General features: G+C 38.5%; 1 protein-coding gene across 6 annotated transcripts in view; it reads right to left on the reverse strand.

The window, feature by feature from the left end:
• Positions 1-23,539, reverse strand: part of NR3C2 (nuclear receptor subfamily 3 group C member 2) — a 330,275-nt gene that overhangs the window by 158,225 nt on the left and 148,511 nt on the right. For 5 of the 6 annotated variants that reach the window (XM_072773547.1, XM_072773544.1, XM_072773540.1 and 2 more), the window contains one exon: positions 6,255-6,406. In XM_072773547.1, the coding sequence (XP_072629648.1) occupies positions 6,255-6,406 (152 nt within the window). The remainder of the gene's footprint in view (positions 1-6,254; positions 6,407-23,539) is intronic. The other variant, XM_072773541.1, reaches the window with a different exon arrangement.

Genomic DNA, 23,539 nt, shown 5'->3' on the forward strand with positions numbered 1-23,539 from the left:
TAAGCACACCTGAATGTCCTATAGACATTTCAAACTCATTGCACTAAATCAAACCTCATTCCTGAGGTTATTCATCCTGACAATGGCCCCCCTTTTTTCATATGCTACATAAATTACTCCTTATTATGTCTACTGTCTCTACCACCCCTTACTAGAATGTACACTCTCCACCAGGGCAGGGATCTTTGTGTATCTGATCTTAATGTAAGATATCCCTAGGTATACTTAGAATGGTGACTGGCATTTAGTATATATTAAATAAATGTTTGCTGAATGAATGAACCTTTTTTCTCATGTCCCCAAAGCTGTTTCCTCTCCAATGCTCCTAACTAATATCAGCAGATGAGCCTGGAGAATCATCTTTCTTTACCTCTAATATAGAACTACCAATGTTCCTCCCCAGATAGTCTCCTTAACTACCCCTCCTCTCAACACTGATGATCTAGTTCTTTCCCCGGACATCTCTTACCAAAATGATTTAAAACAGACACCAGAATTGTCCCTGTTTAAACAAGCATACCTCTGTGAAGCCAGATATTAAATGTAAAACTGAGCTTGCCATTCTGCTACATAAAGACATTCAGACCTTCTGTTTCGCCCAAGGGTAAGTTCAGGCCCCTACTTATGGACCAAGACCCGGACCCAATCTGCACATTCAGCTTCATCTTCTATTACCTCACACCTCAAATTTTCAAAGTGCTTAATGTGAAATTGCTTCTGGTGTCCTGGGCAGTCTATCCTTTTCTTTCTTCACCACTGCCAATTCTAATCTTTCAAGATTCAGTTTGGGGGTCAATTCTTCAAGAAGCCTTCCCTTACCTTCCGGGTTGGCCTAAATGTCATGGCTTTGCATGTTTCCATAGCAACAAACTGAAGGGATATAAAAAATCTAGGCAAATATTTGCAATTAGCACTAAGGCCTTATGTTTATATAAGGAAGAAAGGAGTGTTCGTAAAAACCATAGATATGATCTACTGGGTAGGTATTTATTTAAGCTCTTAAAATAAGTAATTAGAAAAAATCAGGTTACTTGGTTCCCAATATCAGGTGAAGGAAAGAAATAATCTTTAAAGAATTTTATGAGAAAACTGTAAGCCAGAACAGTCGTTGGCTTCCTATCAGCAGTTCTGGAAGACTCATAATGGATTTTAATGCTTTTTAGCTTCCTATACATGCCTCATGGGGACACTGAAGGCTATATCATATCATATCATGAACTGAAGACAACTAATAAGTATAAATTATTTCCTTGCATTATCATTTCTTTAATTTTGTATTGCCAGTTAAAAAAGAATGGCTATATTTCAATTATTATATAATACCATCCTAATTAGTTTGTGTCTACTAAATTCAAGTTCTCTATTTTGGGGCACAATGGTATTGTGCCCATCCCCTATTCCCCTACACCTCCCACTTGCTCATATAGCATTGATAAGGCAAATGTGGGTTTGACATAGCAAGACACGCTTTCCTCTGGACCTGTTCAGTTTAATCATTAATTTCAGAAAAGGAAAGGAAATTAACTGTTAACCAACCATCACATTTAAGAATAGTTTCCCGCAAAGAATAATCTATAAATGTAAAGATTCTATAATCTATATGCTGCGAACTACATTTGGAAGGACTGAGGTACATATTCACAGGCCTGGTTGCCTTAAAATTCTGTGTATTTGAAGAATCCTTTGATTAATCTATAACCATATCTCCTAAAGTGATTATCATTTCAGGAAATAAATTTGTAAGTCTCTTACTTGAACGGAAATGTTTGAGTATGGAAACTGACATCATACGATTTGGCTGACCTTTACCAAGATATGGACTCTTTAGCCTAACAGGTCTGCTTACAAAAATATAAATCCAGTTGACTTTACATAATAATGAACTCTCTCTCTTCCTTTTTACAGCCTTGTAACTCTTCAGTGGTTTGTGGTAGTTGTGTCTACCAGACTTTGCTTGTATACTGAATATCCAAAAAAGAAATTGGGTTATAAAATAGTATACAGAATGTAGTTGGCTCTGTTCATTGAGGAATCACAAAATAAAATACACATGAGATGAAACTCAGGGTAATTTATAGTTGGAAAAAGACTGAGATAGTAAAAACTCAGACTAGAATTAGGGCTGCAGATTAGAAGGCCAGAGGCCTGCATGTGAACTCTTTGGCTGGTTTTATTGCTAATTTACTGATTTGGCGGGAAGTCATTTAACCTCAGTTGCTCTGATGCCACATGTATACACTCACATGTACCTTCAAACATTTATTTGGTGGTGACTAAATATCTAGAGTCTTGCTGAATAGACTCTGGCAAGACTCTGTCCTGCCCTAAAGATACCTAACAGAGAAGCTGAAAGTCTAGGTGATGTTCTTAATATTTTCTCTACTATGCAACTTCCAAAGGTGAGACTGCCAGAGGGTCATTATGAGGGGAAATCTCAACAGTCCAGGCCACAATGGAATGTGTGGGACAGCCTCTACAGAAAATTTTGGCAGACCCTCTGTTATCCCCACTTCCCCCACATGCCTTTTGAGAACTTTTGAGAACTGCTAGTCTAGAAGGATCTTACAGCTTCCAAGGGCAGCACTATAAAGAAAATACTGTATTATAGAAAAAATGAAGATCTAATGAAGAAACCTAACAGCACCACATTATTCTATATGTCTCTCTGTAAAGACATTAGAGAACTGTAGCATTTGATCCTAAGGAATCTAATATTAAAATAAATATCTAATATTTTGATGTACTTTGATTTATAAAATCTGCAAAAACATTTTGTTTTCATTTAATTTTTCTTAGAAGTACATAGGGCAATACTACTTTTCCTATTGAGATATAAAGAAACTGAAACCCAGGCAAATTAAATAACTCACCTAATGAGCGGCAGAGCCAGAAATTAAAACTAAATCTTCTGACCCTAAAATCAGTCCAGTATCCACCCAAGGGCAAACCCTACTTAAAAAATATAAATACATAAATGCTTATTCTTTTTAAGATAGAAAGGTCCTAACAAATCTTCAAGGCAAATAAGCAACTCAAATTTAAAAAAAATATATAAACTTCCATTTTTAAGGTACAATGATATGACTCTTAACAGACATTATTGGAAAATAAGGTGTTCTGCATGAAACTTCTAAGGATTTTTATATTAAATGTTTAAGATGAAAAAATAAACACATATATACATCACATTAAACAGAACACAAAGATTATAATTTACACTTTAAAAAAACAATTTTCAGTCTCCCTACAGTTATTATACCACTATACCAATCTTTAGAGTAAAGTGCTCTGGGGCATAAAGCCTTAAACCTGGAAACTCAGAGCTCAAATTGCTATGTTTTTCCTCCTGTCTCCACTCTAGCAGACACTTCCAGTTCTGTCTTTGGTGTGGTTAGCTCTTTTCAGCTTAGCTGGCTCCCTTCATCCCAGCTCCTTCTCCTTCTATCCACTTCCACTTGGAATTCTCTGCTTTTGTGATCTAAGGAGAAGTTTACAGTTATCAGGGAAAGCTAGAAAACAAACTTGGTAAGTATTCAAATTTAAAAACACATGCGTGTTTGCATACGTGTATGTACAACCATAGTCACACATAAGTATGCACACATACTAACAGTGCCAAATTATGTCTTCTCAGTGCTTACATCACTCCCTTTGTTATCACCAAGTAGGCATGAGCGAATGACATATAGGGTCGAATGTCCATAAACTTGAAAATTAAGAAAAATGAAAGAAATAGATCGTGGGATTTGGGGCCATGAGGTGTTAGGCTGGGTCTGTGTGGAGTCCTAAAGACTTTAATACAGGTCTGAGTTTTTGGCTTCATGATTTTGAATAGACTAGTTAGTAGACTGGGTCTAATCCTAATTGTCTTCATCTGTAAAAGGGGAATAAAAAAGAATCTACACACCATAATTTTATAACCACCACCTCAAACTATATAAAGTATTAGAAAAATAATTTATTAAATCAGAAAGTTCTGATACAAAGACAAATTTCTCATATATTCTATCACACAATAAAACAATAAAGAAGTAACAAATACAAAATAAAAACAAGTCCTGACTCTCATGAAGTTTATATTCAAAATTTATAGTCTTGTTTCATGCAGGTGAACTCTAAAATCATAACTCCCCTCCAAAATAGGGACTAAGGTATATTAATAGAAGTTTTAAAAAGTGTTAATCAAGTTTCACTGTTTCACTGTTATTGATCAGCTCTTCAATGAAGATTATAGATATCAAAGCTTTCCTTATTTATTTATACCTTAAGTCTACAAAAATAATTATTTCCTCAGTTACTTTCATAGAACCTACTTAAAACAGGGAAAACTATGCAAAAACATTGGGAAAACCTTTTGCTTCTGAAGCAGAGAAGTGCAGGTTCTATAGAGTTGAAACTTGGGTCCTGATAAGAAGGCTGACCCACCTGCGGGGCAACACAGAGGGTCCTGCTCCAAATGCCCTTCTCCACACTGCTTTATTTTTATATATCACCTTACTTTGTTCACTAATTAGTGAGCCTGGAGCGAGCAGGAGGTGGGGGGTGGGGGGAGTCTTTATATTGGAAGATACAAAGTGGCATTAGGAAGGTACCAGAGGCAATTTTACCTATTTATCTACTACTGAGACAATCATATAGTTAAGAAAAGAGAGAAGGGGGTGACAGGGGAGGAAAGTCTGAAAAAAATAAATTGACTTCACTATCATACAAATTTATTTTCCAAGACTCAGTCTCCTGGTAACAGGATCCATTTTTTTTTCCTGTAGGAAATGCTATTCCCCACTGTTGGTCTAGGTAGCATAGGTTAGCAGACTCCAGCCAGAAGTAGCCTGTCAAATCCCTGCATTCCCAGGTCACTGTGATTGGTTCAGAGGGGAATATGGGGGCCAAGTGTAGTCTTAGATTTAACTGGGGACTTATAAGAACTGTTGGCAACAGAGAACCTCTTTTTCACGAGGTCCTGGTGGCTGTCTAATCACCATGAGACAATATGGACAAGAACAGAGCCAGAGCAAAGTCAAGGGGGGCAGGTCATGGAACTGAGCTCTAACCACCTGGCTTAAGACCATGACTTATGGGAAGCCAAGCCTATACCAGGGCTTTAGAGTTACGTGAGCCAATGAATTTCCATTGGTGCTTAAGCCAGTTTGTGTTCAATTTTCTGTCACCTATAACCAAGAGCCCATATTCTGCGAAAGAAATACAGAATGCCTATTACTGATTCAGTGCTGGGTTTGGGGACTATTAAATAATTAATGGTGTAAATAATGTAAAATCATGTAATATTAACTAAATAATGTGAAATCAAACCCAGAAGCACAGAAGTGACTACTTGGTCAGCTTTTTCATCTGGAACTGAAGACATTTACTCATGGTTACCAGCAAAACAAAGATTAATCATTCAAGTCCCTTACCCTTAGGTCTCTGAAACATCCCAGAAAACTGCCCTGAGAAATAAACCTATGGGCGTTTTCATGTCCCGCTCCTTTTTGAAATCAACGTCAATTATGCCGGTGACACTGCTAACTAATAGCAAAACTTCTACACTTCAACCAGTCATGTAGTCAACATTTAATAAAACCATTTGGACTAAGTCTGATGTTAATTAATTGCTTATAAGTGAGGATGGAGGGAGGCAAAAAAGAAACTAAAAGATAGTACTTCTCCTTAGGAAGTACAATTACTCGGACAGAAGCAAAAGCTAGCCTAAATACACCTAGAGAATTGCAGTCAGATGTTTAACATCCTGATTTGTAAACCTTCAGTTAGAACAAAGGTAAGACTTTAGCTGGGACCTGGAATCCGAAGCAGCTGCTCAATGGAGTCATTCTGTATGGAACACAATTTAAATTACAGACATGACTCTGATATTAATGTTTTAATTTGCCACACATATATTTGCACAGAAACACAGAAAAGACATGATGCATCCTATGTGGGCCTAGTAAAAATGCTCCTGCACTCATGCAAATTAAATTTACGTAGAATTATCTTTCTAAGGTTCACTGAAAAACCAAGACCAACAAAAACAAAAAGTTATTTTTCGCTGATCTCAGTTCCCAATGTTAAATTTTGCCCATTAAATAGTGCTCAGTGGAAAATCACCAGGTGGTTTTAGGTAAAGACATCATTACTATTTATCACTGACAGATTGCATCAGAAATGTTTTTGAATTATTTCCCAATAATGACTTAAAGTCAACTATACCAGTAAACTACACACTAGGAAAGAAAAGGTGTAAAAGGAACACCCACATGAACATTTACCTTCCACTGCTCTTTTGAAGAACACTTTGCAGCTGCCACAGGTTACTACCCCATAATGACATCCTGAAGCCTCATCCCCACACACCAAACATATTTTGGAAGGTCTTGAAGATCCAGTAGAAACACTTCGTAAGGTAGAGCTGAGGAAAGAAATCAAGATTTAAATAAATACACTGTAGTAGCACATTTGATATGCTGTATAGTTTAGCTCAAAATCTGTCAATACTCGTGGTTGCCTAAATGAATTCAGTATTTATGGGTCACGAGTGTGACTTAGAAAATGAAAACTCTATCAGTGGAGGAATGCTATCCAGAATTCTGTATAGCAAAGCACAGCCTTTTTCAAAAGCACCAAAAAATAATATTCACATATATACTTTTCTCCATATTTTTGAGAAAGTTGACCAGAAAATCTTATTTGCATTCTAGGTGGGTAGGGAGGAGAAGAATCTTGAGTCAAGTCATCAGGGAAATATTTTTGGTATCAAAGAACTATTACAATACTTCTCTACTCTCTTTACTCAGATTATAAATCTCAAATTATGCTAGATAAACTCCCATTTCCAACACAATCCACTAACTAAAATGCAAAACTTCTTCCTTTACTGTCAGCAATTTTAACCCTCCAAGCTTCTACATTTTTTTCCTCTTACCTTACTTAGATAGGTATGTTCAAATCACTTCAATTTGCTTAATAATTTGAGGGGACATAGTCAATACTTAAAAAAAAAAAAGCTATGTATAGTAAATATTTCAGTATCTTTTTGGTAAGAAACTGAAGGGTTCTGGGCATTGGTTTTTAGGGACAAATTTAACCCTTTAAGCAAAAATCTATATGAATACTTTTATTTCATTTTTTAAAGAAAAAATTTAGTTATTTATTCACGAGAGACAGAGACAGAGAGAAAGCACGCATGCGAGAGAGGCATATGCAGAGGGAGAAGCAGGCTCCCCGCGGGGAGCCTAATGCAGGACTCGATCCCAAGACCCCAAGATCATACACTGAGCCGAAGGCAGATGCTCAATGAATGAGCCACCCAGGTGCCCTTATATGAATACTTTTAAAGGGGCATCTTTGCATATATATTGTGGTATATTATATATTCCACTGCTAGTTAATGGCACAGTTTAAACAAAACTGTTTTAAATTCTAATAAGGACTCATAGTTTAGTGACAGATGTGTTTTGAGCAGGCAAAGAAGGTGATGTTATTCATTCTTCGTCCTCATGCATTTATTATCTATATGCAGGTCCTGTGCAAGGTACTGAGGAAATAAATACCCAAACCTAGTATCTGTCCTCCAGTTAGTGGGAACATGAATTATTACGGTGAGTGCTACGCTGCAGGGCCGTATGGTGCACATACTGGGACAGCTGGGGCGATGTCACTCAAGAAGCACTTCTCAAAAGGTGACCACTGAACTGAATTTGGAAACACAACTGGATGAGAGTTGGGCCAAGAAAAGGGGCAGGGGAAGCAGAAAGTACAGTGGCTCAGGGAAATGCCAGCTAGACATATTCAGAAACTTTGAGTAGGTTTATTGTATGTCACCACCATCACCTTGCTGTCACGACATCGGTCTCCATGTGAAATAGCAAGAATGTGGGGAAAAGACTCAAAGAAAACACAGTAAAAGGTTAGAATGGTTAGATTACAGGGATGCTTTCTTTTTCTGTCTTCCCAATTAGCTAAAATGTAATAATAATTCTGTCCTGGTAATTTTTTTTTAAAGATTTGAACTATTTTACCTATGCTCTCACCAGAAGAAGAAGAAGGGTCAAAATATTTAGCTGCTGGAGCACTGCAGCATGACCGACTTTCGAGAAAATGACTTCTTAAATCAAGGACTGAAACAATGTTCTCCAAAGTTGTTTCTCCTTCTGAGAAAAGTGCTCTTTATTATTTTTATTAGTGTCCTTTGACTTCTTTATGGCATTCAAAACATTCCATTTCAGCACCAGTAACTTCTTCAGCATATCAGCCAGGGGAACTCAATCCATGCTCTGTCCGACTGGCTTAGGCTTCACAGGGAAATACCTCGACTTCGTAAACAGAATGTAACTTATGATCTTCATCAACATGTAACTGCTTTTCCACAACCACTAGCCTGCATGAGACTTGTATTTCACATTTTTGAGAGCCCCAGGCTTGGTCCCCAAACTTAATAATCTCGTAACCTCTGTCTTCGCAACTCTCTTCTATCCAAACTCACTTCCTCTGTGATCTCGCCTAGTTTCTTGGCTTTGAATATCATCAATATGCCCCGGACTTCCAAATGTTCACCTGCGGCCCATACACCTCTCTGGAATTTCTGCCCCATTCATCTGACGGCCTGACGTGTCCAGTTGAATGTCTGAGTGTTGAATGTATGTTTGCGGATCATCCTCCTGCTCCTCCAACAGACTTTGTCATCTCAGTTAATGGTAACTGTTTGGGCTCAACTGTGTTCTCTCCAAAATTTGTGTGTTGAAGTCCTAGCCCTGAGGAAGTCAGCTTGGGCCTTTCCTTGGGAGTGGGCTTGAAGCCCATATGATCAGTTAAGACGAGCGCGTCCTGGCGTGGGGTGGGCCCCTTCCCCAGCTTGGCTGGCATGCTTACTCAAAAGTGGGGATTAGGGGACACACACACACACACACACACACAAATGCCGTGTGAAACACACACACACACACACAAATGCCGTGTGAAGGTAAAGGCGGTGGTGCTTTTACGAGCCAAATAACACTGAGGATTGCCAGGAGACTACCAGGAGCTAGGAGTCAGGCAGGATCAGGTTCTCCCTCACAGCCTTCAAAAGGAACCAACCCTGCTGTCACCTTAATCGCAGACATCAGGTCTTCAGACCCCGGGGACAACATATTTCTGCTGTTTCAGCCACCCAGATTGGGATGCTTTGTGGCCGCAGGCCTGGAAAACTAAAACAGCAAATTGGACTCATCCCTGACTCTACTCACACCACACACACAATCTGTTAAAGTCTACTCACTTTGTCTTCAGAATACATCCAGATTCTGCTCACCTCCCACTGTTCCTGTGGTACCACTAGCCCAAGCCATCAACATTTCTTCCCTGGAATCTGCAAAAGCCTTGTAGCTGATCTTCCAGTTTCTCCCTGCGCCCCTCCTTCCCCTGTAGTCAGAATGATTCTGACTCACTCCTCTGCTCAAAGACCATCCAGGGGCTTTCTTTTACACTCAGAGGAAAAGTCACTGTTACCCATGTAACCATAGGGCCAGAATCTGGCTTCCCAGACTTCTCTAACCTCTTTGACTTGCCTACACCGCTTCAGCAACACTGGCCTCCCCACTAGCCCCTGAACCCACCAGGCGCGCTCTGACCTCAGGGCCTTTGCACTTGCTATCCCCTCTTCACCTAGGTATCTAGAGAGTCCTCTCTCCTTCACCTCCTTCATCCAAATGTCACCTTCTCAGTCAACCCTTCTCTGACTATGCTACTGAAAATGCTCCCATCCTCAGGATCCTCTTTCTTCTTCTGGCTTTATTTTTCTTCCTAGAACATATCAGCATCTAAAACACCATCCACTTTACTTCTGTACTCTGTTTATTGTCTTCCTCATCCCCGCAAGAAAGTAAATTTAATAGGAATGGGGGTTTCTTCTGCTATTTACCACGGTGTCCCCAGAGACAGGTCCCTACTCAGTACTTGAGTAAATGAGTGATTTCAAATAACTGGCACTGTCACAACAGATAACGTAAAACCTACTGCATCAACAACTTTCAAGTGCTACTACACTCCTTATATAAAGGAATGAGATTTGTTTTTAACCATCTAGAGAGTGAAAAGTATGCAGTGGAACCAAATTAAGAGAATTCGAAGAGAGAGTCTAAGTATGAAAAAGATACACGGTGAAGTCCAAATTAAAACAATTTTCTTTAATTATAAAATTAAAGCAAACATGAATGATGTTTCCCTCTTGTTCACTGCCATCTTTCAATGACACAGAGCAAATCTGCCTCATGTGCAGCCCTCTGCCTCCTGGGTTTCCGTTACCCTGTATTGAGCTCGTTCTTCTTACCACGCCTCCTCTATTTTTCAGACTCCTCATTTTCTAGATCATCAATGTAGCTTTTCTTCAGAGCTCGACCCATGACCATCTTTTTTCTTATTTCTGTACTTTATCCCTTCATGATCTCATTCCCTGTCCCAGCTCCAACAGCTCTCTTGGTGAATGACTTCCCAAATCTTCATATCTGGCTCCAACCACTCCCCCATGTCCAACTGCCTGTTTTCACTTCCTTTACATAACTCATAGGCTCATAGAATGCCTCTGCATTCTATGAGCTTCTAGAAGGGTCCGGCTATCTGCGAGCTTCCCAGGGTCAAACCCTGGACTCTCCCCCTAACTGCCAAATCTAACAGTTATTGCTGCTATGAACACGGTACCAGGCCCTCGTCACTCACTTTCGAAAGGTTCCTCCCTGACACCAGCCTCTCCTCCCTTCCAGCATCTCTTCCAGGAGCTGAGAAATGAATTTTCCTGTTTAAGAGCTCTGCCTGAATGATCTCCATCACCCCCCACCCTGTCACGAACGATGACCTCAGTAGGACAGCTAAGTGCTCTCCCCCCACAACCTCCCTTCAGGTCCTCCCGTGTGCCCAGCCTTGCGCACCCTCCCTGCAGGGCACACCTGCACTTGCACAACCCAGCTTCCCCTGCTCCCACTCCTGGCAATGCATCCATCCTTGCAGGGGCCGCATCCATCCTTGCATGGGGCCCCATGTTCTCCTGCCCTCCTCCTGATTCACCCCAGTGCTCGGCTCCCCCCCTTTCAGCAGTCCTCTCTCAGGGCCTTATGGGCCTTACATTAGAGACCCGCGTACTCATCCTAGTCCCTTCAGGGCAAAACCCTGTCCTGTGCAGCTCTGTGCTCTCTGATGCCATTAGTGTGGGGTTGCTACTATTTATTGGATGAACTAAATCTCACTCCTAATCTCATTACAGTAGAACATAAATTTCCAAAAGGCGATTGGACAGAAGGTAAATTAACGAGGCCAAGGTTATCGGCTCAATTCCCATACGGTTCGTTTAGCTTTTCACAGAGGAAACGGGCGGGGGGAGGGGGGAACCCATCCGGGGACATAGACTGCTCTCCAAAGCCCAGCCAGCAGTCTCACAAACACATGCATTAGGAACCCAGAAGACAGGCCACAAAGAATGGATGGGTCGGGAAGCACCAGTCCCTACTGACACTTACTCATGTGGTTACCTTTGAAACTGAAATATGGGACGTGTTGGGAAATTATATGTTCAGTCTTAAGCAACACATCAGTCCATTTTAGAAGAGAGTGGGTAGAGAGAAGGGAGAGTAGAAGGGAAGCAGGAAGAGAATGACAGGGTGCCAGATGTTGGACTCACTTCTTAGGCACCGAGTGCTATCAAAGCACAAAGCTTATTCAGTGATTCTGTATGTCAGAATTCAACTCTATAGCATGGTCTATTTACTAGGCATCTGCAGACAATGTGAGGGCCAGACTGCAGGGTCAGCTATGCAGGGGCAAAAGCAGGAAGAGAGGTTCAGGCTCCAGTTCTAGCTCAGCTATTTCCTGGTGAGACCTCAGCAAAACCACCTCTCCTCTTTGGACCATAATTCTCATTATAACAAGGTTAAATGGGAAATCTCCAAGATTCTTTTCAAGATGTCCTTTTAAGACAAAGATGGATACAAAAGATAAATGAGGCAGCCTGTGCTGATCAAGTTTTATACAAACCAAACCATCAAGCTCAAATTAAAGACAATGAATCTACACCACAAATAACCATCATTTGATCTAGAACAGGCGTAAGAACATCTAAATGTAAAATCATATTCTTTCAACAACATCTAATCGTGTAGCACTTAAGACTCTATTACATCTACTTGATTGCATCTATGTTGATTTTGGTTAAAATTTCTTAATAAACGTATGCATTAAAAGGGTACTCTACCCCCTAAAAACCATTTTTATATTGGGAAAAACTATCCAAACTGATGATTTTTGGTCTTGGTTATCAAAGAAACATTGCTCACTAAAAGAAGTTTGTAACCTATAGAAAAGGAAGTTAGTTCATAGGGTTTCATACAAATGTTAAAATACTATGAAGCAAAAGTCTGTGAACATTGTATTTCTGCTTATAAAGACAGTATTTGTTAGGAAAAAACAAGAAAGATGCAGCTATTTTTAGTGCTAAATATAACAATTCTAATGACCCAGTGAGAAGACTGAAGACATTAATCAAGGTTCTAGGTGCATGCTGATTTTGGTGACATTTGGAAAGGGATACACTAGCCAATCACTAAAAACATCCCTGAAGGGACGCTTGGTGACTCAGTGGTTGAGTGTCTGACTTCAGCTCAGAGCGTGATCCCAGGTCCCGGGATCAAGTCCCATGTCGGGCTCTCTGCATGGAGCCTGCTTCTCCGTCTGCCTATGTCTCTGCCTCTCTGTGTATGTCTCTCATGAATAAATATATAAAATCTTTGGGAAAAAAAAATCTCTGAAATGGCAGGATGTTTAGGAAGAAGCAGTAAGAAGCTATATGAGAAAAAAAATGGTTTTTAGTGATCAAAACATGACTGGAAAACAAAACAAAACGAAACGAAACATGACTGGAGAAACCAGCTCACCGAGAAACTGTAATGTGCCATGTTGTTCCAGGAGAGACCATATGAAAAACTATCTTTCCACATCATTATAACAATTACAGAATAACACAGTAGTGACTGACGCGCTATTCAGTGAGCTGAAATTCTTCATATGAAAATACTGTCTCATTTCTTAAACTCACTCAACGTGAATTAAATGAACCTATCTTTTGTACTATCACTTAATCAGATATATGCTTCTACCATCTCCACCAGCTGCTAAAAAGGATCTTTTCCCCATGTAATCAACTCCAGTGTTCAGTCAGCTATCTAGAGCAGGGTGAGAATTCTGAGGAATATACAACAATACTTCAATAAGCATCATTGTCTCTGAGCACATGGGTGTGTTTTAAATCATTTGTTAATTAAGCAATTCATGGAAGGCCTATTATAGGCACCACTGTGACAAATAAGAGAGAAAGTCCCTATTCCTGTGGAGTTTCTACCGTAGTAAGAGAGATAGACAATACAGAAGTAAGCGAACAATTTCAGCTAGTGAGAAGTGCTATCGTATTTTACAATCTCAGTTGTACAAATGAGATTACAAGGCTACCCACCACTGAAAATTCAAAAATATAACTAGCATGGAAATTGAAAATTTAAAGCACAGCTATAGCTGATCAGTCTTTTCCAATTGACTTTTTTGTTTGTTTTCACGATAGTTTATATCATAAATAATGTTAGACTGGCTTTGTTTATCCTGCCCTGGGTGGCTCAGCAGTTAAGCACATCTGCTTTGGCTCAGGGTGTGATCTTGGAGTACTGGGTCCGAGTCCCACATCAGGTTCCCTGCATGGAGCCTGCTTCCCCCTCTGCCTATGTCTCTGTCTCTCTCTTTCTGTGTCCCTCATGAATAAATAAATAAAATCTTAAAAAAAAAAAAAAAAAGAGAAAGAAAGAAAACAACAGACTGAGACTGGATGGGGTGGTGGAGCACAGGACTCTTTAGAAAGGTAGCCTGAGAAAACATCTCTGGGGAAACTGAAATAACAAAGTAGCCAGCTATGTGAAGATGCCAAAACAAGGGACAAATAAGGACAAAGTCTCTGAGATAGGAATGAATGTGACATGTTTCCGAGACAGAAAGGAGGGCATTGAGGCCAAGCTGCAGGCAACAAGGTAGAAGGGGAGACAGGAGATAGGACTTAAGGCCCAAAAAGAGGGTAGAGATGGACTGCATGGGCCTCCAAGGCTATGGTAAGGAGTAGGAATACTATTTTTTTTTTGAGATTTTATTTATTTATTTGAGAGAAAGAACGTGCTAGCACAAGCAGGGGGAGGGGCAGAGGAAGAGAGAAAGGGAGAAGCAGACTCCCCGCTGAGCAGGGAGCCCAATATGGGACTTGATCCCAGTACCCTGGGATCATGACCCAAGCTAAAGGCTGATACTTAACTGACTGAGCCACCCAAGTGCCCCAGAATACTATTCTAAGTGCCATCAGGAGTGATGTGAATACTGATATGTTTTAAGCAAGAGGGTAATATGATCTGATGGACACTTAAAACACCTTACCGTGGCTGTTGTGCGGAGAATGGACTGGAGGCATGGGCGGTGTTGGAGTGAGGGCGAACAGCAAAGGAGAATTCAGTAATGTCCTAGCCAGGATGGGATAATGGCTTCTACAGGTTAAGCTTACAGTAGTAAAGACAGTGAGAAGTGACTGTTTTTTTTCTTTAGATAGTACCAACAGGATTTGCAAAACTGGATGGCAGTGCTATTAATATATAAAATTGAGATGAAGAGCTGGAGGGCAGGGTAGGAGAGTGTGTTTTGGATCCAACAGTGGTAGGACAGTATTGATACATTGTGTTCTATCTTTGTAAATAATGTAATAACAATTAATTATATGATAGTTTATCCATTGGGAAAATGGGGAGTGATTTATATTAGGTTTACATAACCTTTCTGGACCAGTTTCCTCAACCATAAAGTAGTGATAACAAAGCTCCGACCTTATATTACTCAATATATGTAAGAGCTCTAAGAACAGTGACATATCTTCCATGTTATTTAAATTCTGGTGATAATTAATCAGTGTTACTATAAGATCTATAATCCTTAACAGTGACTGCCACAGTAGTAAAACTACAGATAATTCCACTTTATTATTTTTTATGTTATTGCTTTTAATTTATATAAACAGGTATAAGATGGGTAAGCAGCAAAAGAAAACGTTTTTAAATATACTATAAAATACTAGTACTACCATATTAGCCATATTGTGTATTTACTGCACTGGCAGTGTTTTGTGTGCATATGGATTTAAGTATTTTATTTATTTATTTATTTATTTATTTATTTATTTATTTATTTATTTATTTATTTATTATTTTTGGATTTAAGTATTTCTTGTAAGTATTCTAGTTCCTCTCATGTCTAGGATGTGCAAGGTGGGAACAGCCACATTACATCATTAGGATAAACAATCAGATTCAAATATATTTTTATATAAAGAACACTGAATCTAAGAAACATAAGAATCTCGAGAACACTAAAAAAAAAGCCTTTCAAGAACATAAATCAACCTTTAAGAATTGGTTTACTAAAATCCTATTTTCACCCACACATAAAACATGCCAAAAAATAAAAAGAACAAAAGCCAATACCACAAAACTTTTTTTGCTATTTCCCTTTGTTTTGATAAGCACATATTGTGAAGCACAATATTTAATGTGAGGTATCTTATTCTAGTTTCCTCATTATATTTTGGAGTGATTTTTATGGTATATTTTCTTTTATGGTGTCATCTTTGATGATAAATGAATCATTAATGTTTGGGGGTATAATTCATCACCAAATAGGGTTCATCCTCTTAAGTCACAATTCATGATGTGCCACAGACAGAAATTTAAAAAATTTAAAAAATTTAAAATTTTAAAAATTTAAAAATTGGTATCGTATTTTACAATCTCAGTTGTATAAATGAGATTACAAGGCTACCCACCGCTGAAAATTCAAAAATATAACTAGCATGGAAATTGAAAATTTAAAGCACAGCTATAGCTGATCAGTCTTTTCCAATTGACTTTTTTGTTTGTTTTCACGATAGTTTATATCATAAATAATGTTAGACTGGCTTTGTTTAATAAGATATGTATTTTCCTACACTCTGAATTTCATTTAAATGAAGGAAATTTGCCCATAAAAGACTTAAAATCATAATCAAGAAAGCACAGCCTCAGTATAATAGAAAAATATTTCGATGTAGATCTAAAAGAAAAAAAGGTAGAAATATTTTGGATCACAACAAACTAAAGTCCACACTACTATGTACAGAATTTCATTTTAAAAATAAGGATCTATGTTAGGAGTGCATTTGAGTAACTTTTCCTCCTTAAACTATAGCTAGACAAATTAGCATTTGATCAAAATATGCAAAACCTATTTTTAGAAAATAGGCAAAAATATTTAAATCTAGATTAAAACATATTTTCTAACAAAACAAAGAAAACAGTCAAATGTAATTATAGGTGACTGAATTATTAATGAATTATTTTAATCAAATTATTTTTACTAAATACAAGCTTTGTGAAAGTCCTGAGAATACAGAGATAATAAATGGCTTCTATTCTCAATAAGTTTAAAATTGAGTAGGGTAGATAAGACCTGGAGTCTGGTAAATATTAAAATCACTGCATGATAAGAGTTATCCATGGCTTAAAAATAAATGAAAATTAAAAAATGAGCTACACCAAAAAAAAAAAAAATCCAGAAAATGGCAAAATGTACTAGAACCCAAATTCAAGGAACACATTCTAGAGATAAACGTGAAAAGTGGCCCAAATCATGGAGGGTCTCTAACACTAGATTAAGTAGTCAGATGACTGTGGAACATTGAGTTAAAACATCTGGTAGACAACTGAAAATGTAGCATGGAAAATGAATGGGAACAAAAATCTACCAAGTCATAATAAAAGTGACTTGATTATGATTTTTTAATGCATACAATACAGACAATGAGAGCAAAAAAGATCTGATGAACTGGAAGAAAAATAAGAGCCACTAGATAGTACAAGCACAAAAATTGCATTCAACAAAAGCAAGGGTAGAACATAACTTAAAAGATAGGTAATTCTTAGAGAGCAAGGACTCTACATTTTATCCACAGAAAAATGAATGAATGCACCCAGAGAGAAATTGAAATGAGGAGAAAAGGTCACAAATGGAAATCAATAGAAAACAAACATTTCTGGTTAGACAGGAAAAAGGAACAAACAAATCTAAGGGAGCTAAAAAACCCAGAGGCAAGATAATGCAGTCTTAGACTCAAAGGGAGGGGCACATCAATGGAAGATCAACAGTGTCAAATGCCACCAAGAGAACAAGACTTAAGGTTGGCCATTGGGAAATTGTCATGGTGGACACACCATTGACCTTCGGGATGGTTACTTTTATGCATATATAAAATGCATATATAAGCCACATTTAAGTGAGAAGCATTCTACATCTTTCTATTAAGGAGTTGCCATATTCAGAGATGTCCTTGACATAAAACCATACCTGGTAGTATAATACACTTGAGCATATGCAGAGTCTCTAAGAAGATCTAACATCAAATCATCTCCAGAAGTATTTATTAAGCATGTGTATATTAATCACTGGTTGCTAAGACAATGACCAAATATATGTGCTAAAAAAAATGCCTCCATATTTTATTTTGCCTCTGAAATCACTGGCATATGTGTATTTATATACATCATAAATTATTAATCTAAAATCCTCTAGAAATGAATCATAAACTTATCATCTGTGGGTCAGTACTTTAAAAGTATGTTTTAAGGAGATTACCTCTAAATGCTTGCTTGAGTGTATAAAGTGTGTTTTAAGGAGATTACTACAAAATGCTTGCTTGAGTGTTTTTAATTACAGTAACTTTGCTTTTGAAATATACTATATATAGTACACAGGATTTAACTTTTTCCCCTGAATGTTAACTATCCTTATGTTAAGATGCAGACTTAGATGCTGATACAGATGGCATGAGACACTGAGCACTAATGGGTACTGAACCTAGCTGTGGACTTTGAACCCGAGTTATTTGGAAATTACTGATCAAAGTGTAGATCTGTTTACCACATTTTCAAAAAGTTGATGTAAAACATGCTTCATCATGGCCTTTCTGTGCAGCAGAATATGGCTTCTTTCTATAAATTTAATTAATGAGTCAAAGTGCCAAATTGCTTTTTCCCTGAGTGGTTTCTCTTACATTCTAAAAATGATCATTTTCCTTGTCGCCGGTATTACCCTCTGATTCACCAACTCAATTCCACTAGCACTGCTGCTATGCAAGACTCGTTCATGAGCTTACAGGGGCTTTTGTCTGCACTCTCATCCTCCTGTTCTACCTGCCTTAATACTAAGTTTTTTCACGTAGGATAAAGGGATATCCTTCACTATTTCATAAATGTACATGTGATAGGTTTAGAGCAGCTCACTCAAAAATCTATAAATTACTGACAGTGTGACAGTACTTTCGCTGACACGACATTCTGTCATAGTTACTTCAAACCTATTCAATACCTGACTTTGAGTAGAGTTAGCGCCCCTCAAAAGACTAAAATAAGCACCTAATATGACATCAAAAGTCCTAAAGAATTGTTTTAATTAATGGGATTAAATAAATTCATTAACATTTCAGTTTTCAAAGTTATCACTTGAGAGTTAGAAAAAAACTAGAAACAAAGTTCTCAAGTAACAAACTTATTTTCTAAGGGTTCATTCTATAATTTGAAAATGGCATTACTGTTTCCAGGTCAGCTTAATACTCTGAGATGATCTTTCAGTAAAGATATAAGGACTCTATCAGGAAAAAAAATATCTTTCTTATTCACACATTAGCTTCTAACATGTAAAAAAAAAAATGTATCCCTTTCCAAAACATGAATGATTTTTTTCTAGTCGTCAGGGGTTTTCTTTATGGAAGCCTACAAGCATAACCACACACACAAAAAGAGCAACCTTGTCCTTATTGTCACTTGTACCTGGATCCTGTTGGCAGGCATCACCAAGATGAATGATTTGGTCAGCACCACAAAATGCTACTCGGGGGACAGACCCCCTCACTGGTAAGCTCTGAAAATAAGGTGTGCACACACACACCAAAGAGGAGACCCATATACACACGCACACAAAAATCTTCTGCAGTGTCACGATGTGCTGCCCTTCAGGTATTTTTCATTAAGAATTTTCTGGGAAGAAAACAGCAGAGGCTTTCAATGGGAGCAACAACAGGGCACTAGTCAGTAGGTTGAGATGACTGAGTCTGCAGAGTGATGCAGAGGCATCTCTTCTCCCTCATACCCACACCCTTCAGGATTGACAAGTCAGTGCTGTTCTCGTCCATCAGTTGGTCCATGGTTATCCTCAAGTTTCCCTTAACACTAACTCCCTTTTAAAATTCTCCTGCTCAAGCACAATTTGTAGGACTCAACCATATGAAATAGCTATTTTTAGCTGTTTTTGACCTGAAAAATTAGAAATTTGTTATGGCTCCACGTAACTCATATCTGGCCTCTGGCTTTATTATTATTTTTTTAAGATTTTATTTATTTATTCATGAGAGACACAGAGAGAGGCAGAGACAGAGGCAGAAGGAGAAGCAGGCTCCATATGGGGAGCCCGACGTGGGACTCAATCCCGGGACCATGTGTTCATGCCCTGAGCCGAAGGCGGATGCTCAACCACTGAGCCACCCAGGGGCCCCTGGCCTCTGGCTTTAATGATAAAACCATAATTCCAACTCAATAAAGTGATCATTTCCTATTATGTGGGAATGAGTCCTTTCCTAGGTATGGTGGTCCTGGGCCTTCAAAGTAACACACTGATGTTCCAGGGTGAAGTTAAAAATTGGTTATCCTCAGCCCCAGACCAAGTTCCCTTCTATTACCACACTTCCCATTCCACCAATTCTCCCTAAGAATTAAAAATCTGTTATCTGTTTTTAATTTTTTCTGATCAATTTCATTACTTTTACTTTTAAGTGAAATGGTGTTTGTTGTCTTTTTGTTTTGGGGTTTTTTTTTTAATAATTTTAATAAACCAAACTGTATGCTCATTTCCTAACTTGGTGTGAACAGAACAATGATAGAATCCTGAGTACTTTCTCCGGGTCTTTGTTTTTCTTAGGGTTTGAAGTTTGGAGCTGTTTGATTTCCTCTCTCTAAAAATATGTGAGGCCTAAGGTTGCAGGAAGGCTGGTCTTTGGTTAGCTAAGATCGTTTGTGCATATATGTGCTAACACACAGTCACTGAATTAGTGCCATTCTATGTAGCTAACAACAGGGTACATAAAAATGCTGTATTTATACCATTAGCTACCATCTTTCCCAGGTATCTTGCACCCTACCCTACACTTAAGGTAAAATCAAGGGAAAAAATCCCCCCAATACTCTGCTTCTGTCTCCTTTTCTCTACTTCTTTCTCTTCCCATCTGTCCCCCTTCCTCTTGCCCCAACTCTACTCATATATATTTTGTTTTTGAGAAAAAAGCTACCACTAAAATCAGAGATGTGGGTATATTTGGTTCTCATTAGAGCAGACATTAAAATTATTTAAATATCTAATTTAAATTTAGGGCCATTTAGGTATGTGCCAGTAGTTGGGAGTGGAAGAAGGAAGAACTAGTTAGAGCCCACTGTTCTAGCTAGGCTCACTTATACCTCCTTCCTCACTCTACTTCTGATGTTATTCTGGTGCTAAGGAATAGGGATGGTTACCTCCAAGCATCTCTCCAAGGCTATGGTTGTGTGGTAAGAACAACGGTCTTGCCTGTCTTTTCATTTATTCAACACCATTACTGATTACCTAGCATATGCCAGATCCTGTTCTGCCTTTGACACATATCAGCAAACAAAATATACTAAAATCTCTGCTACTTGGAGGTGATATTCTAATGTCAGAATGGAGATGAAGTAGGCCCAGTGGTACAGACAAATCTCTACTGGAAAATAAATATAAATATATATACTAACTTCCGAAATGCTTTCATACTATTTTCCTCTTAAAACATATCAAGTCTGCTTAAAACAACCCCTTCTAAGGCAAGAAAAACTAAATGACAGTTCTAGATCTAGTCAACTCAATGTGACTTCTGTTTCTTATAAATGAGATAGGAATCACAGAGATTCAAGAAAGTACTCCTAAGATTACTGAAGCACAACCAGGACTAGATACAGACTTGTATTGCTCAGTCCAGGGCGTGTGTGTGTAAATAGTCACAGCATTATTTAAGTAAACATGCCAGTCTCTCCTTGCTCCCAGTGAGATATGGCAGTCCTTCAAATGAAAAGGTACTCATATTTACCACTGGCTTTATGCTCGATTTCATGATCTTCCAAGGTTGTAAAAATCTGTCCTTATTAAAGACAGCTGTTAACATCAAAATTTCCCTGATGGTCTTAGAAGCAATTACAGAAGCTTTTCTCAAAAGTTTTATAAGTTAGGCTTTTTCCTTTTGGAAACGATCTGAGAAGAGATGAAAAAGGTTTTTAAAACAAGGCAAATGGCATTGGTATCAAAGCAAATAGGACATTGTTTCGTAGTTAGAAGTAGTTCCAGTGGAGTTTGTGGGGGAAAAAAAAAAGATTACAGTGTACCCATATATAGTGATGAAAGATGAAGAAGTGGAGGAAGGAAGGGCATTCCTTCAGTGGTAACTGCACAAGGCAAGAGTGCTTTAGAAGCTACTTAGATCTACCTTGCTTCAAAAATGTGTTCCTGCCTTATGCTGCTGCCAGATGAGGACAGTCAACTGATATCAACCTGATAGCCTACCACTAAAGATATGAAGGAGATCAGCCTTTCTCTGTTTTGTTATATGCAAAGATGTATTAAACTCCCTATATTTAATTTCAGTGTCTCAGAAGTAAGACCATTAGATATCCTGACTTGATTTCAAGGACACTGTGTATGTCCTCTTATTAAGATTGTACCATCAACACCTGCTTGCAATATATATATTTAAAAAGATTCTATTTGAGAGAGAGAGAGAGAAAGAGAGAGAGAGAGAGAGAGAGAGAGAGAGAGAGAACGCACGCAGGGGCAGAAGGAAAAGTAGACTCCTGCTGAGCAGGGAGCCCAATGCTCGACCCCAGAACCCTGAGATCATGACCTGAGCTGAAGGCAGACACTTAACTGACTGAGCCACCCAAGGGTCACTACAATATAAATTTTGAAATCTATACCAATATTCTCTATTGTTTGAAACAAATGCATATACTATATGCATTCTCTGGGAGAGAGAGATTAATATAAAATATTTCCCCACACAGGAAACATAATACAAATGTGTGTACACACACGTACTTCTCTCTAGGCAAATTTTCACCATGCTTTAAAGAATATGGTAAGCAGTGTCATTTTTTTAAATATAGAAAAATAATGCTCAGGAATCAGATGGCATCTTGGCCTTTCCCCTTGCCCCTTAATTTAGTAAAACTTATCCAAACTGATAATTTTTAAAGACCCAGAAAAGAAAAATAGTTGGCTTCAGAGGCCCTGTGATCCCAAAACACTGAGCAACAGGGCAAGGAGGCAACTTACAGGAACCAACGTGGCCACCTGAAAAGAGACATGAAGCTGAAGCTGGGAGGTGGTCAGGAAGCCACAGGAGAAGAATGAGAGGCAGGGAAGGCACACTGGGAAATGCTGGGCAGCCAGCTAGGCCAGTAAGGGCAGGGATGCCCAAGGTTCCAGATCGGAGAAGCCCTTGGAAACCAGGTAAAAGAATCCCGGCCGTCCAGGCAGAGGCACAGGGTTGAGCTCCAAAGCAAGACACAGGTGTTCGGCATAGGCTGCGTAGGGTTGAGGGGGAGACAAGGTAACAGAGTTGGGGGCAGGTAAACCTGGGCATCTCTCCGGCTGGCCCAGGGGCATGACACGGCACGCTGGGCTTTGGGTGTTGCGCAGCCTAGACCACGTCACATGCAAAGAAGCACCAGCCAGCATGTTCAATATAGATAACAGAGAGCCAGTCGTGGGAAAAAAGTAAAGTTAATGCAGGTGAGAAAGGAAAGGGAGAAAAATAAACCTTTCAAAAAAAAAAAAAAAAACTAGGTAGCTGGAAGCTGCATAAACTTTCCGAATATGGTAAGTGTTTTAAGGGAACTGCTGCTGGGAACAGATGGTGTTCAAGGAGACAAACGGCAATTTATTGGAGTCCTAGAAAGGTGGGTATATACAAGCTTAGTCAGAAAAGTTGTCTAAAAATGGCAGGCATTTCCAAGAAAGAATCAGGAAAATAATGGTAGATATAAATTTGCGACAGAGGGAATATAATTCTGAAGTATATGCATCTAGGTTCACGGTTTGTCTCCTGAGCAGAGAAGACTATTTATTAGTTGAAATAATTGCAGTCATGCTAAATGAAAAGATCATTAGAAAATGGTTAAGTGTAAGCAATGAAAGGTAGGGAAAGGATTTGTTAGGATAGGAGAAGGAATTTTTTACTGTACACTTGCAGGGTTGGAAAATAATTTGTTGAGGTCTAAAATTAAACTAGGAAGTTTTGCTTATTTTTATTTTCAAAATTTATATAAAATAGAGGAGTTGACATTCTATTTTTTAATAAAGTAAAGCTAATGTTTTTAAAGCCATATAAAAATATGAACTATAGTGAAAATAATGGCTA

This window comes from Canis lupus, chromosome 13 (assembly GCF_048164855.1).
Source record: "Canis lupus baileyi chromosome 13, mCanLup2.hap1, whole genome shotgun sequence".
NCBI lineage: Eukaryota > Metazoa > Chordata > Mammalia > Carnivora > Canidae > Canis > Canis lupus.